Genomic DNA, 16,785 nt, shown 5'->3' with positions numbered 1-16,785 from the left:
TATATCCTACTTGTGACATTCAGCCCTCAAATACTGCCTGCATCATGTATTCTCTTCTTTTACAAAGCAATTTTGCTATGAAAAGGGTACAGAAATAAAAATGTCAATTTATTATTTCAGTCACAAGGGGGCGCAATAAAATCAATTGATCAGTTAGACACAACCAGCACAGTCTTACTGCAGCCCGATGATGAGCACAAGGAGCTATCAAACATTTTGTCCCTTCCAGCATGTGAGTCAGGATGAACTAAATCTGCTGGAGATAAAGAGAGAAATAGAGAGAGAAATACAGCTGGAGCTTATAAAGAAAGGGGAAGAAGGTTCCTGTATTCTTCATGGTATACCTAATCTGAATGTAAAAAAAGGTTCCATGGGAGATGGGATCATGGGAGGTGTTGAGAATCCAGCAACAACACTTGATAAGCTTATAAGATCCAGCATTTCTCAGTACTATTCATAAAAATGTCGGTGTAAAATGCATTAAACACTGTCAGCTCTGTAGGCCTTAGAATCATGTCCAATCAAATTTGAGGTCTGCCTACCTGTGGGATATTTAGTAGTCAAGTTGTCAGATATACTCAGACTTACACAGAGCAGGACCACTGTCAGTCAAAGTTTGTCCTGTTGTGTCCTTTGCTTCCAGCTTTGGGGGCTGGGAACAGGTCTGGACTGGTGGACATGGTGCAGCTGTCTAAAAAGTAACTTGTCCCAGAGACCCCACTTTGTCTCTTACTCTGTCTCTTTTTCTGCCCCCTCTTTCCTTCACTGCTCTGCTTGGCCCCACTCCCAGACTTTGGTATGCATACAGAGCCAACCAGTTTCAAACATAAGTCCAGAACTGTAAATGGTCTTCAGATGAGATGAGTAAAGTTAGGGAGTGTGTGTGTGTGTGTGTCTGTGCTTATATATTTGTAACAAAGACTTTGTAGCAAAAGGAGAAGTTAAGAGATGACGAGAGAAAACAAGGAGGTATACAGACAGTCAGGGTACAGTGAGTCAACTTTCTGAGAAGTTCTGGACAGTCTCACCAATGTGCATATTCACACAGAGTGTAAAAGAGAGAGAGAGAGAGAGAGAGAGAGGAGCAAAAGAAATATGGCAGTCCTACTTGAACAAAGCACCGACAATGTAGTTCTTTTTCTATTCAGTCCCTCCCTTATCCTTCTCCCGTTTCTGATCATAGGCCATCCCCACCCCCCTTTCTTCCTTCTAATATAGACCAGATGTGGACTAAGGACTGTCTTGCTAAAAGTCTCCTTTTCCTCTCTTTTTCTGGCTGTTTTAATTTCTTGTTTCTGTCTTCGTTTTCCTCCCACTCTGCTCCTCCCCCTTTTACAGGAAATTCTCCAGGTTCTTGGCCTTGAAGGGAGCCTCTTTAACCACGTCCAGATGGGGGAAAGGGAGAAAGAGTGGGTTTTAGAAATATAGAGAAGCGGGCACAAAGCTTCTTTCTTCCCAGAGTTTATTCATATTGAAGCAGGCTTGGATGAGAAAAGATATGATGTTTTTGTCTGTATCAGCAATGACCAACAATAGCACCTTAACATCTCTACATTGCATTGTCCTTTTGGTTGTCAGCTAGTGGGTCCCACTTACTGTAGTATATATTAGCCATCCCTTTAGGGAAAACTGGTTTGTTAATAGTTCAGGATATTAGTCTTGCCAACATCAGGAAATTGTGTTCATGACCACAGCAGGAATTTTGTGATACAGTCAGATCCTATCAGAGTCTAAAGTCTCTAGTTCCAAAAATGGGCATACAAGTGTTTCCTTTCAAGTACAACTTACCTTTTCTCTCTTATCCATCCTTGCACTTGAGTTTTTGTTCCTTGAGAACTAAAAACATTTTCCTAATCATCATGATTTGATGATGTGTTGTTCACCACTATAATCCTCACAATTTTTTATTCATCGCTACCACTGGCAAATTTTACCTACTAGTTGAGTCTCATCAGCTGCTTCCGAACTAGGAGGGTGACCCCTACAAGTTCCTCCAACAGACAAATAAGAAAAAGGAGAAATCTTTTCAAACTGCTTGTCATGTACACTTGCACTTCTGAATACTTGTGCTAACAGAGGTTTGTGATTGGCTAGTGGTGTGATGGCAGAAATTATGATAATAATGATATCTAGTATCAGCAATTCAATCTTGACTACCTGGTCTATTTGTGACTGGACCGTGACTTTGTCCTTTCTTATTACCTAGGCAGTCTGGTGGACCCTCTAAGTTCTACCTGGGTACATACTGGTAATCTCAATTGCAAAAACAATTTGCAAGATCTCTCAATGCTTCACACATCTTAGGTAACATGCCCCCAGTGAAGGAAATGTCACAAAATTCTGAGAGATTAATAACAGCGCAGCTGGAGTTAACTGTCTCATTGGTGTTCATGTGTAAGTGTTTTTGGCTGAAAATGGAGGTGCACATCGGTAGCTTGCCAAACTAGGACCTTCTTGAGAACATCTACCCCTTTGCCTATGCCTAAAGACATAAACTTGGGTGGCCTGTGTGTAAAGCTGCAGCAGTTAACTTCCTCACACTGGCCATGGTGGAACACCCACATCACTATGTCCTACAAATAAACAAATTTCCTAGGTCATGTTGAATTAAAATTATTGTGGAATGCTGCAGACATAAATGACATTAGTGCATACACTTCCATCTTCTCCAGGCTTTGCCTCTGGCTTCCTATTGTGGGAGTGTAACACTGTGCTGAACATGAGCTTGTGTGTCTTCCTGTGAGTTGTCTGTATTATGCTTGGCATGTTTCTTTGTCTGCATCTGTCTGGGGAGAGCAGACTATTAGAGTTTCTATTTTTCTCATCACAGATCACTGATCCTTCCTTGTCTCTTTCTCAGTGTGGAGGAGTTAAAATATTTTTCTTTTACTGCTTTAATGTGGATAGCTGTCACTGAAACTATATTCTACCCATGATTGTTTGACTGTATGTTGGTGTTCAAACCATTGTCTCTAAAACCACAAAGGCACGGTCCCAGATTTTTATTTACAGAGTACAATCATAAATACAAGCACCTTTATCACATACACAAATATGTACAAGGTGGTTTTAGTCTCAGATTCATCATAATCTGAGGCAGGTAGCTTGAGTTCAGACCTTTCTGCACTGTCCCAAAACAGCGAAGACCTTCACAGATGCTTAAACCAGCTCAAACGGTGGTCATGACTTTAAGGGAACCAGTTCTGAAACGAAGGATCTTCTTCTTGAGAGCATGTGAGGCTTTAATCTTTACCAAGGCTTTGGACTGCAAGGGTGCCCCAGAAGGAGTGGGGGGTGAAGGAGGAGCCAGTGGTGGGGCAAGTTGCTGAGGCCACACCAGTCCTCCACTCTCGTCAGAGTCACTAGACATTGAACTGGAGCCAGGGGACTCCCCTTCACTCAGACTGGACTCCCACTCTACAGGGCCTGAGTGCTTGTAGCCCCCCTCTGGATGGCACACTGAAGTTTGCAGTGGGTAGTCTGAGTGAAGGTGAGGATGAGGAAAGTGGTGTGGATGATGTGAATGAAGGTGCTGAGGAGTCTGGCTGTAGACATAGGTCGGTGCAGCAGGTCTAGACCTACGGGTGCGCCTGACCTCTCGCTCCGGTGTGGGTTCGGCTTCGTCCTGGCTGAGCTCTAATGTAGAACGCCAGCGGCGGTGCCCAAGGCTGCCCTGCTGGCGTCGGGATTTGGACTGGTTATTGCGGCCTGTGTCTCGCTCCACTGTACTGTACTTTCGCTCAGGGACACCCTTTTGGCCCAAAAGGCTGTTCTCTGACTGTGAGCGACACGCTTTTCGTCCAGGTTTCTTAACAGCTGTCCTTTCTTCACTAAAACGGCACTTCTTGGGCATGGCCCGTGGCTTCGGCTGTGGTCTTTCAGGTGAGTAAGTGCCACCACCACGGCCGGCTTTTGGGGCTGCATGGGCACGAGATGTTTTGGCTCTCATTGGTGCCTGGCATGGCTGTGCAGGGATGTATTGTGCATTGACTAACTGTTCCTCTGAAGATGGTGAGTGTGGGAGCTGGTAATGCTGGGGTGAGTCTGCTTCACTACTGCTGGGGTCCAAATCTCCAGAGGGGAAATCCATAGATGTGGAGTGAATTCCTGGCGGTGCAGGCCTAGGATAATTTGCAGACAGCTTCTCCTCAGGTCTGGGATAATGGGAAGAGTGCTGCTCCTCAGGTCTTGAGAAATGAGCAGGGATCTGCTCCTCAAGCCTTGGATAGTGAGCAGGGAGGTGCTCTCCAGGGGAAAAGCCCCTAAGCCGCTCCTCTTCAAGGCTATATGTGCCCCATGTTGGTCTCTCTGGGCTTGAAGAGACCTTGCAGTGATCAGGAATGAAGACAGGTTCCTTGCGGCAAAGACTACTTTGCCTCATTACTCCTTTGGCCTCAGGACTCATGTTGGTGCGAGGTTTGCACTGCCTTGCAACCAGAAGACGTCGCTGGATCAGACCCAGTATGTAGGTCTCCACATGCTGAGCCTGATGGTAGTCCTCTGCAGTGGGCTCATCTTCATCTCCCGCTCCATTACTTTCGGGCCAAAGCCAGCGCTCTCCCTCTCCACCTCTCTTTGATAGGCCCATCAGAGGTGGCTGGGGGCCTGAGAGCGAGCGTGGAACCGGAGATCGACCTGCAGAGCCCCCACAGTCCGGTAGTCCATCACGACCGGTCACAAACATATCTCCTATAAAGAAAGCCCAAGTTAGAGCAAAACCATCTAAACCAGGTTTGATTTACAGCCATATCTGAATATTCGTACATTTCAATTATTTTTACATTTGTAAAGTTCCTGTTCCATCAAGCTTATGTTATTTTCACCATCAGCCATAGAAACCACTTTCCAATATGGTATTATATTTAATTTACATCTGACTGACTGACATGCAGATGTTAATATATGTTATTGCTGTTACTATTAACTAATAATATTATTAATACCTTTATCCTTTTAATTCAAAAAATCTAATTGTTTGAGCTGTCATAATTCATTAAATAATATTCAACATGCAGAGGAAACCTACATTTAGCATACTACCAAAAAAGTCAGTGTAGAGTATGTAATATTTTGATTAGTTGACATTTAATCCAATAAACATTAAGCCAGTGCAACTGTCTTGGATGAAAAAAATATCTGAGGCCAGGAACGAACCCCAGAGGCAGAGGATGTATGTGTGGTTTTGGTGTGAGTGAAACAGAATTATTTAGCTGCTAAGATTGAGTGCTGGCCTGTTTTAGACATAAACATCTCATGGGTTATTGCATATGTTTGGATGTACAGCACTGTTTATGTAACTGTGTTTATGTGATTTATCTAACGTCTAACCATTTTTGACAAGACTAGAAAATAAAAGCTCTATTAAAGCTCTCCTTAAATTATATTCTCTTCTAAAAATATACACAAGCTTATACTTCTGCTCATAAAGTTAGAGAATATATACATATATATATATACATATATATATAATTGTTCATAAAAAGTATTTTTCTAAACATACACATAATGTGAATTAATGCTGGTGTGTGTGTGTGTGTTTGTTAATAACTGTTCCCACTAATCAGTGCAACTATTATTACTGTTTATTTCATCACCTCTGAACAATCCTTACCGTGACAGCATCATACAATTAAGAGACATTATAGTATCCCATGTCTGTAAGACATACTAGACTATAAAATACACTGTATCAGTGCACTATTACAGCTAAGTGAAGCGAAGTAGTAGTTTAGATTTTAGATACATTCTGCATGTCATATTCAACTGAGTGTGCTAGTTGTGTTGACTGGTGTTAGTTAAATTAATGAATATGTGGGACATGAAACTGAGGACAGACCCGCTACTGCAGTTGACTGTGACTAATTTGGGAGATAATGTCAAAAATGCAACGCTTGACAAAGCAAACCCATAAACTATGTGCATGTATGCACGGCGTGTGCTGCATAGACTGCCTATCTGTCTGTGTCCGAGGTCTGCATGCACACAGTGAGGTCTGTTCACAGCAAATCTCATGACTGAACGGGAGGTCTGTTCGTGCCTGCAGGACATTTCGACTGATGTAATTATAGGATGTTGCAAGGTTAACCCCTTAAGTGCAGTGAGGCTAACGTAAAATTAAAAAAAAGAAAGGTCAGTTCATCTAGGGTTGCAAAGGGGCAGAAAATTTCCGGTAAATTTCCACGGGAACTTCATCTCGGGAATTTTGGAAATATTCCAAGTTGGAAACTTAACAGGAATTTATTGGAATTAATGGGAATTTATTTAAATTATTTAGAAATTTGGGGAAATTTATATAAACTATATACAAACATAAATATAAACATTTTGTTTGGTCATAAGCTGACATGCAAGCAAACACTGAGATGCTAATGCATAAATGAGATTTTTGCCTTTGATTTAATTGTAAGTAGAACTTTAATTCATTCTTTCATTGAACAACACAAAAACATACATGTTGAATGTAAGAAATAACATATTTCCTTCTGTTTGCTGTAAAATGAAAGACTGTAGCCCTACAGTGCTGTGTGCATGTGATTGAGGAATACACAGGGTTGTTTTATCTGGTTGTTTTAACCAAGATTATGCTGCAAGATGTTTTTTTTCAACTACATTTTAATTCCTTGTTATAGACCAACCTGCAATTTTGCAAATTCCCAGTTTATTCTCATATATTCCCATTAATTCTCGTTTATTCCCATGGAAAGTTTCCAGGCTTGAAAATTCGCGGAATTTCGCAACCCTAAGTTCATCATCGGTTAAATGGCTTACCGTGAGGCATTTTAATCCTGATTAATCTGAAATGATTTTTATTGAGACATAAATGTGAAAGTGAAGGACAAGCTACTTACCTGTAGATTTAAGTCTTTCACTGGAACTAGGTGATTGAATTGGGAATGAGGTCCTGGAAGAGAGGTCACCCGAGTCCAGAGGAGACTGACTCTCTCTCTGCTCACAGAAACCTGGCCAAATACACAAACTCTGAGTCAGACTAACGGATATATAAATCTCTAAGAGGTTTGATACAGTCTTGATATACTGTGTGTTAGAAGAATGTCCCTGCGGTGCAAACAGCATGAGTAGAACCACTTTGTGAGGGAATGTGTTTTATATAGCAGAGCCACGGGCTAGCTTTAAACAGAACAGTATGGTTATATAACTGAAATGCAAAACATTTAGTAGAATAAGTCATTCTGAGCAAAATGTTCACGGTGAAGAGTATTTGGCAATATATTGCTTTTTTATGTTGATGAACCTAGGTTAATCCTGACCTTAATGAAAACAACATCCGACTATAATGGAAACAATGGTTATTAATGAGTTCTCTCTCACAGGCATAACATTATGATCAGGCATAACATTATGACCATCTGCCTAATATTGTGTTGGTGCTGCCAAAACAGCCCTGACCCGTCCTGCACTGTGTATTCTGACACCTTTCTATCAGAACCAGCATTAACTTCTTCAGCAATTTGATCAACAGTAGTGGATTGGATCACACAGTCCAGCCTTCTCTCCCCATGTGCATCAGTGAGCCTTGACCACCCATGACCCTGTCACAGGTTCACCACCGTTCCTTCCTTGGACCACTTTTGATAGATACTGACCACTGCAGACCGGGAACACCCCACAAGAGCTGCAGTTCTGGAGACGCTCTGATCCAGTGGTCTAGCCATCACAATTTGGTCCTTCATCAAACTCGCTCAAATCCTTACACTTGTCCATTTTTCCTGCTTCTAACATCAACTTTGAGGACAAAATGTTGACTTGCTGCCTAATATATCCCACCCACTAACAGGGGCCATGATGAGGAGATCATCAGTCTTATTCACTTCACCTGTCAGTGTTCATAATGTTATACCTGATCGATGTATTAGGAAACTCTAATCTCATGCAACCCTAAGACTAAAATCAACCCATACTTCAATTACCAACCCTACACTGGCTACAAATTTAATTCCAGCTTCACTGCTGTTTTAACTCCACCTTTAACAACAAGAGTCAAAGAAGGAATCTGAGAAGCAGGATGCCTATTCTCCTTATATCTTATTAATGGATGGTGGATGTTAAGTGTGTTTTATTTTTTTTACTCCATGATCCTCCTTTCTCAGTATCTTACAAAAATGAGTCAGGATCGGTCTTTCTGACCTGGCATGTTTTCTGAATTTATATTAGTTGAGAAGGATTGGAGTGTGATGCACAACCTGCAGCTCTGAAATGCTCTTTAACACATCACTGCTCACAATGACATTTACTAAGACATAGAACAAGGGTTTTTTTATTTTAAAAAATTTAGTTTTGTTTCAAAGGACAGCATAACTATGGGAGGAATTCCTTCAGGAGTGGGCGAGAACAGCTCTCCACATCACGTAAAGTCATGTCAAAGTGTTCATGATCCATTAAACAAAACAAAACAGATTGCCTAGCGTGGTGTGGCATAGCGGTCTGTTTTCATAGGGACATCGACTTTACATTTCCATGACGATAAATAAAACAAACTGTGATTGGTTGCTTTACTTGTCACTCAAACGGCATCTTAGGCGGTCCATGGCCGAAAAAAGCCGCTATGCAGTCTAGACCTTCTGCTGTCAGTCTGAAAGTCTGGCTACACGAGACTACACCAGCTCTATCTGAGCCATGGAGTGCTGAGATGAGTGAGCTGAGATGTGGGCTTGATGTCAGACAGAAAGTTTAGCCTTTTTTTGCCCACATTCCAATGCAAGGTCTCATGGTTTCCTTCTCCTGTCCTCTTCTCCTATCTTCTTTGGATTGCTGATCCATATTTAAATTGATTTCTTTTGAATCATGCAAACAGATTCACTGAAAGAATATCCTAGTTTCTTTTATGGAAGGAATGCATGTAGAGGTATAGCGGTGTCACACATTTATGTGGCTGAGTTACAGATCAGTGAGTTGAGATATACCTGAACTTGGTCCTGTGTCTGTGAGATGCTCCAATGAGCTGGTCTCTGTATCCACTCTCAGTTCTCCTACCTGCTGCTGAAGAACTGCCATCAAACCCTACACACACACAAACACACACACACCATGAGAACATGAATTGTTTGAGAAGTCACTCACATAGAGCTACTATACATTTAAACATTTCCAACTTACAGTAAAAACTTATTACATGCTGAACCTTGGGTTTGTGAAACTTTCATGAACAGCACAGCAACTTCCAAATGCTGGCTGGCTCATCAGGGAGGGAATGGAGTTGCAATAATGTGTGGATTCAATCTAGCGTGCTGAAAAAACATTCATGCCTGTATTTATTGGCTGCTTAATAAGTGCTCGAAAGATTTCACTTGTTATTCAGCATAATTTTCTGTATCTTGTGCACAAAGTGCTGGCAGAGCTGTTATAATACTGTAGCTTTGTTAAGCTCTGGCCAGCATACAAGAGGGAAATATAACAGCAGGCGAACGCCTTCACATCCCTGATTATTATTCAGTTATTCATCCTCAAGCTTATTATTTGGGAACCGCTGTGAATTATTCAGTAATTGCAGTAAAAAATTAATGATAAAGTTGTTTGGACAGCGCTTTAAGGGTTTAGCATTCTTAGAAATAGTAATAGTTAACTAAAAATTCGCTAAAGTCTAGATTATTTCCATACAAACGTATACAATCTGCAGTTCTTATCCTGTAATACAATAGACAATGGTGTATTTTTGCACATCTCTCCAGTCAGATATGATTGTGAAAAAAAAAAAAATAGTAAAAGTAATAGTAAGTCTATTTGGATCCTACATAAACCCTTCATGCGAGAATATAATGACATTTGAGGAACTTTTTATCTTAGTACTATTTCTCGCATGTCAGTCACATAATGATGATGATGTCATACATTTTAATGAGTTTATATGGTAGAATTACACCTAGAAGGAACAGAAAAAGAATAGACAACTCTACCATGACATTATTGTATTTTTTTTTTTTTCATTGTCCATACCACTTATCCGATCTATACTCAGGTCACGGGGAGCCTGTGCCTATCTCAGGCATCATCGGGCATCAAGGCAGGATACACCCTGGACGGAGTGCCACACAACATCGCAGGGCACACAACTTTTCACATCTTTGTCATATTGCCGGTCACGCCCTCACCTAGTCAGCAATGTTTGCTGTCGCTCATGTCACAGGAAGTCAGCTCTCACTGAAAATGAACAGTCTCTAGGCTGTTTGCTGGCGCAAGTCGCTGTATGTGTGAATGTAGTGTTACAGTGTAAGAATTTTCACAGCCATATAATTTCACCCTGTCCCTTCAGTTAGGTTTTCATGTTTCAGGCTTTTCACCATGAGCTGAGTTCAGGAGACACTTTGTTCACTTTTCCATCATCACCGGTTTGTGACATACCAGAACACTGAGCTACAAGGTCAGATGTCATGATGTTGTGATGTAAGTCAGCTCTGTACGTGTCACTGCATAAACTCATGACATGTCTAAGAACAGCTGATGCCTGCTAGAGTAACTAATGGTTCTGTCAGTTTATGTCTGTTGTAATTAAGGGTTAATGTAGTTCTTATGTAACCCTGGTAAAGCGTTACCAAAAGATATAATAAAATGTTAGAGTTCTCCTACACATGAAATAAAAATAAAGTGTTCTCCTATACAAGACAGAATATTTTCCAGATACACTATATTGCCAAAGGTTTTGGGACACCCCTCCAGTTGAATTGAGTACAGGTGTTGTTTTTCAGGGGTTGGGCTCGGCCCCTTAGTTCCAGTGAAAGGAACTCTTAATGCTTCAGCTTCATACCAAGACATTTTGGACAATTTCATGCTCCCAACTTTGTGGGAACAGTTTGGGGATGACCCCTTCCTGTTCCAACATGACTGCACACCAGTGACCAAAGCAAGGTCCATAAAGACATGGATGAGTGAGTTTGGTGTGGAGGAACTTGACTGGCCTGCACAGAGTCCTGACCTCAACCCCATAGAACACCTTTGGGATGAATTAGAGCGGAGACTGCGAGCCAGACCTTCTTGTCCAACCTCAGTACCTGACCTCACAGATGTGCTTCTAGAGGAACAGTCAAAAATTCCCATAAACACACTCCTAAACCTTGTGGAGAGAAGAGTTGAAGCTGTTATAACTGCAAAGGGTGGGACAACTCCATATTACATTCATGTGCACGTAAAGACACACGTCCCAAAACTTTTGGCAATACAGTGTATAAGCTAATACAAGATATTTGTAATACAAGGTGTCACAGGCCCATGCCTTCATTATAAATGTTAATTAATCGCTGTAGTTTATTGTGTAAGGCTGAAGACTAAAAGCTCTGGCTGACATTCCACAGGAATTAAGCAGATTATTTACAAAATGAATGTAGGGATGAAACAGACTACACACACTGCGCATAATCAGTGAAGTCTGTATACATTCTGTCTGATGCCACTTTTTCCATTACTTTGAAGTCGTTTGGTGTCTGTGTGTGCTGCATCCTGAGTGAGTAGGATTTCAGATTCCCAGATGAGTGAGAAAAAGAGGGTGAATCAGCGTCCCATCAATGCTCTCAGTCATACACTACAAGATGTCCGGAGACGAAAAGAACACAACGTCCCATTTATGAAAGGCATCTCGGCTTTATCTCCCAGAAACGAGTTCGTCACCTGATTGCTCTTTCATAAATATCTGACTGCAAATGACACCACAATGTGATAGACAGGGAGGAAAAAAAAATTAAATGACCCTCAGGGAAAATTAAAGAAAGGCCTGGTTTAATATTCCAGACTTTTGCATATGTGGTACTGTTAACAACTACACCCTTCACCCACACACCCTGATTCATTGTATTAACAACGCTTAAGTGTAAAATGACACGTAGGAGTGAGAGAGTACATGTGGCCCATAGGAACTGAGGGAATTTTTACTGCACAAAAGACACTAGTGGATAGTTGGCTGATTGAACTTGGACAAAAAGATGTCAGAAGTTATCTTCAGGTTCATTCTTCTTCTTCTTCTTCTTCTTCTTCTTCTTCTTCTTATTATTATTATTATTCTCTTATTACACTGTGCAGTGCAGCAGAATCCCTTTAAAGTTTTTAATTCTACTAAATGATTATACTGAGGAGATTCTTGAGACATCAGCTTTATGTTTATTGGGTAATTTTCTGCACTACATAAACACTTAACATAGAAGCAGACAGCTGCAGCTCCAACGTACTGTAGCTAGAAGTGTTTGCCTAAATTAGCATACCATGCTCTGCAAGGCTGTAAAAGCAATCCAATGCAGACGATTTTGCCCATGATCTGCTAAAACACTTACCAACATAGGTTCAGTTCAGTGATGTATTAAATATGAAATGTCTTTTATGACCCGTTTTTTTATTTTTCCTTTTTGCCATCATAGCAGAAATAAGAGCTGTTGCTGTGTTCTCATCTAAATGTGCTAATGCAAGTGTTGGCTTAAGCTCTGTGGTTAAGGGGCTCCTGTGAGGCCACTGCCTCAATGATCATTTGTTTCTCTGCAGAGTCCTTCCACACCCCTTAAACTCCCCCCACCCCCCAGCACATGCTCAGCCAATCCACACTGCTCTGCTGTCCCCATACTGCTCTGGTTAGAACCTACTTCCTTACCAAAAATTTCTTTACCTAGACTTCACAATGGCAGGGTTTTGACATGTCAGAAATGTCATGTATTTGAATGATGAGTCTAGAACAGTGTTGATCCAAGTAAATGAAGCAATCTTGCTATGCAGTAGGTGTGTGTGTGTGTGTGTGTGTGTCTTAAAAGACCACGTCTATAACCACATTTTCTATGAAAAGCCATAATTGGTGACAAGTAGTCCTCATCAGGCACAATGGCGAGGTGGCACATCTGCTCCGTTAGTGCGGCAGGAAATCACTAAGCAGGAATTCTGAACATAAAGGCTCTGTGGTTCTACTCTACCCATGATTCTCTCCCAATGATGTCATTTCACAGAAATACAAAGACTACAGCGACGACAATAAGGGCTTTCTTTTTATCTTTGCTTGTGCATTCCTTAATAGAGCTGCACCCATGTATGGTTGTACTGTTGGACGCGGATCTTTGACTGATTAACAGTTTAGCCAAAGCCAAGTAACAAAGATATTTTCAGAAGACTCCCTGGTGTGAAATACGGGGTGTGTAATCAGATAAATGAACAATTGCTGAAAATGTTCATAATGCTTACATTTTTGATGAATCACCAATAGCTGAAGTTTAACAAACACCATTATTGTTGTTTGAAATGTCCGAGGAGATGACGTTATGAACAAATTCCATTGCTGAGAGCAAAGCTGCACGGATCTTGTTTCTTCATTTCAAAAACTCTTTTTCACTCCTCCATACTCAAAGTCGGACTCCATTTGACTAATCTACACCACTCATCCATGGAAGAGTTGGCTGGAGTCTGCACTACGTCTGTAACCTTAGCCTACAGCTCTACACCCCCATACCTACACACCCATCCCCCTGACCTTAGACCAAATCACCCAAAGCCTGTTAGCCTAACCAAAATGATTTCATCACACAAATTAACATGGGAACAGCATGAGGTTAGGACATAACTGGAGGCAGAAAAGGACTGAGATGAAGATGTCAAGCAAGAATGTATTGAACATTTTTATTGTCTCAAAGGTCAATTGCTCTTCTGCTCCTCAATCTCACTTCTCAACTGCTCTTTTGCTCCTTCAGTGCTAAGCTGGCAGAGATGCTGATTGTGGTAATTAGAGCAGCAAGCCAACAGCTACAACGCAGTTCTCTCCTAGGCCCCATAATACCAACCTCCAGAGCCCACTAAATGAGTTTAGCCAGGGATAAAAGTTGGAGAAGCTGCCACAAGACAATCGGGTTTATACTAAAAATAAGTTTAAAAGCAGCTCTCTGCTCCAAAGCAAGGAGAAACATTGATGCTAATGATATTTAGCTCAAGAAATAATTGCCAGCCTCACAGTCACAAGATCCCACATCAGAAATATGTTCACTTAAATGAACAACTAAAGGTTCGCATCCAGGACTCATGCTGACTGAACCTCGATGAGACCAGTTTCTAGAGTCTAATACATTTTTCATGACCAGAACACAGCGTGCACGTATAATCTCCGTCCAGCTCTCAGACACCTCTGTGCAGCCGGAGGTGCGCGCGAATACCGATAGTGGGCACGTGACACACAGACACAGTTGCGGCACAATGCATGCTCGCACCCAGATTGCGGACAGTATGGACGGTGCTTTCCCAGCTGTCGCCTGCTGTCAGATTGCTGTCAGCACCCTGATGCCAAGAATAAACTGGTCTGGTGTGTTTGAGTGTGTTTGTCGAACAGCAGGCCTACTGCATATCTTTACTAGCCTTGATATCCCCCTGGCCCCCACCACACACACACACACACACACACACACACACTCACACTCACACACACACAAACACATGGTGACTTGCTGGTACACAGACCCCCCACTTCACTTCTCTCCACCAGAGCCTGTCACATACTCAAACAATGAGATTAGGCCTCTGCAGACGCTCTTTCTCTGCGGAAAAAGATAACAAACCTACAGGAGCAGGAGGGATATGGGGATCTGTAGTAGATGTTGCATCCAGTGCCATTACACTTTCCAGATAACGAACTTTTTCGATTAAAATAACATCTAAATGCAGCGTTCTGCTTCACAGCAATGAAAAACATTTGCTGCAGATTATATTTAGCCTAGGAAAAAAAATGGCAGCCACAAAACAGTCACAAAAATCCCACATCTTAAAATTGCTACACCGGGATCGCTCACTGAAATGAAAAACTATACATTTGCACCCAGAACATACTGTTATTACTTGCTTGTGGACGGCATTGTTAGGATCCAGTAGTAAAGTGTTACTGTGTGGTTTTGTGGCACATGCTGACTCTCATCATCTGGTCACCCACGGTCTGAGTTCTTCCATAAAAATTACACTTTCCATGGTTTAGAGAGCTGACAGGAGACATGTGTGCTACTTTCTGGCTTGTGAGTATTCAATTATCTTGATGTTATTTATTTTCTCAACTGATTCATGTCTTTTACTCCATGATATTTACTTTAATATAATCAAGCTGTTTAAACGGATGTTATTTAATTGTTATTAAACTTTGATTTGGTGTCAATGTCATAAAACTTAACTGTATCTAGTAACACAGTTTGGATGTTCCTATATAAAAAAAAAAGTGTCATTTTTGGTAATGTTCCTCTCATTGGGTTCTCCGGTTTGTTTATGTCTGGGAAAAAATGATATGTGTTATGGAGAACTGCTTTAGATACACGGTATTGCCAAATGTTTTGGGACACCCCTCCAAATCATTGAATTCAGGTGTTTTTTTTTTCAGGGTTTGGACTCGGTCCCTTAGTTCCAGTGAAAGGAACTCTTAATGCTTCAGCTTCATACCAAGACATTTTGGACAATTTCATGCTCTTTGTGGGAACAGTTTGGGGATGACCCCTTCCTGTTCCAACATGACTGCACACCAGTGACCAAAGCAAGGTCCATAGAGACATGGATGAGTGAGTTTGGTGTGGAGGAACTTGACTGGCCTGCACAGAGTCCTGACCTCAACCCCATAGAACACCTTTGGGATGAATTAGAGTGGAGACTGTGAGCCAGACCTTCTCGTCCAACACCAGTGCCTGACCTCACAAATGCGCTTCTAGAGGAATGGTCAAAAATTCCCATAAACACACTCCTAAAGCTGTTATAGCTGCAAAGGGCGGGCCAACTCCATATTACATTCATGTGCATGTAAACGCAGATGCCCTAAAACTTTATATAGTATATATACTTGTAGGTACTATCAGCCAAAGAACTTTCAAGAAGGCACTTTTTCATCTAGACAGTTGCGTGTGGCCAAACAAGAGATGCAAATGTTCATGCATTTAGAAAAGAACTTTCAGACAAATTCAGCTCAATTAGACCCCCCCCCCCTTCCCTTTAGCATGCAGTAGCCTTTAAATGAGTGTGAACTTTTTCTGAACCCAATCACTTTTACCTGCTGCTCTGATGATCCGGATTGTTCCTGCTCCAGGTTTGCAGAACTAGGGAAGCAGTGCCGGATTAGTGGCCACGCTGCGCGTGCACAGCCCTGGCCGGAGTCTCCGAGACTGAGCGCGCTGAGGACGAGACTCTCCTGCCGCTGCTTCAGCATCTCCAGCTCACACAAACCCGCCAGAGTCGCCTCCAGTCTCTCCTTATACCGGCTCCGTTCCGCCGCCATGGCAAACGAGAAGGCGCGGTGCATCCTTAAACCCGCTTTTGTAAATAAACACCCTGGAACAAAAAAAAACAAAACAAACAAACCTCCAACTCAAGCAGGGTCCTACTGTAGCGAGAATTGCGTTAACATTCTACCCTGCTCAGAACCCGCGGTTCGAGGCTGCACAACGATAATCCCCCTCTTCCCAAAACTCCAACCCCATTCTCCATCTCTGCTCCAGCTACGCCTGGACTGCATGGGATTCTTCTGCAGCTGTCAATTGCTAATTAGCATACCACCCATATGCCACTCTTATTGGCCAGAATTCTTCCCGCATAATTAATATTCATGAGCTGTCCCCGCCTCCTCTCCGAGTTTCGGGTGGTTGTGTGATTAGACAGCTGAAAAATGCAAAGATGTCCAGAGCAGGACTCTGGGAGTGATTTGATGAATTCAGGCGCGCTTGAAATGACCCAGTTTTTCTCCCAAAAGGTCTGGAAAATGTCCATGATATTTATTAGCACTGCTAGAGGGAAAGGCAGTTTTATGCTAAATCAAATTTTTTTTTACTGAAGTGTAGTGATTAAAGCTGTAATTGTGAA

At 41.9% G+C, this 16,785-nt stretch overlaps 1 protein-coding gene across 1 annotated transcript; it reads right to left on the bottom strand.

Annotated features, from left to right (window-relative positions):
• Positions 1-2,975: 2,975 nt before the first annotated feature.
• On the bottom strand, positions 2,976-16,454 carry dact3a (dishevelled-binding antagonist of beta-catenin 3a). Its single transcript, XM_058411485.1, has 4 exons — positions 15,980-16,454; positions 8,922-9,018; positions 6,849-6,959; positions 2,976-4,689 (listed from the first exon to the last, which is right to left on the bottom strand). The coding sequence occupies exons 1-4, from the start codon at positions 16,226-16,228 to the stop codon at positions 3,170-3,172; spliced, it is 1,977 nt and encodes a 658-aa protein (XP_058267468.1). The 5' UTR covers positions 16,229-16,454; the 3' UTR covers positions 2,976-3,169.
• Between the last annotated feature and the right edge of the window lie 331 nt (positions 16,455-16,785).

The sequence above is a fragment of the Hemibagrus wyckioides genome, linkage group LG16 (genome assembly GCF_019097595.1).
Source record: "Hemibagrus wyckioides isolate EC202008001 linkage group LG16, SWU_Hwy_1.0, whole genome shotgun sequence".
Taxonomy (NCBI): Eukaryota; Metazoa; Chordata; class Actinopteri; order Siluriformes; family Bagridae; genus Hemibagrus; species Hemibagrus wyckioides.
Note: the sequence above shows the minus strand (reverse complement) of the source record. Positions and strands in the feature narration are given on the sequence as shown.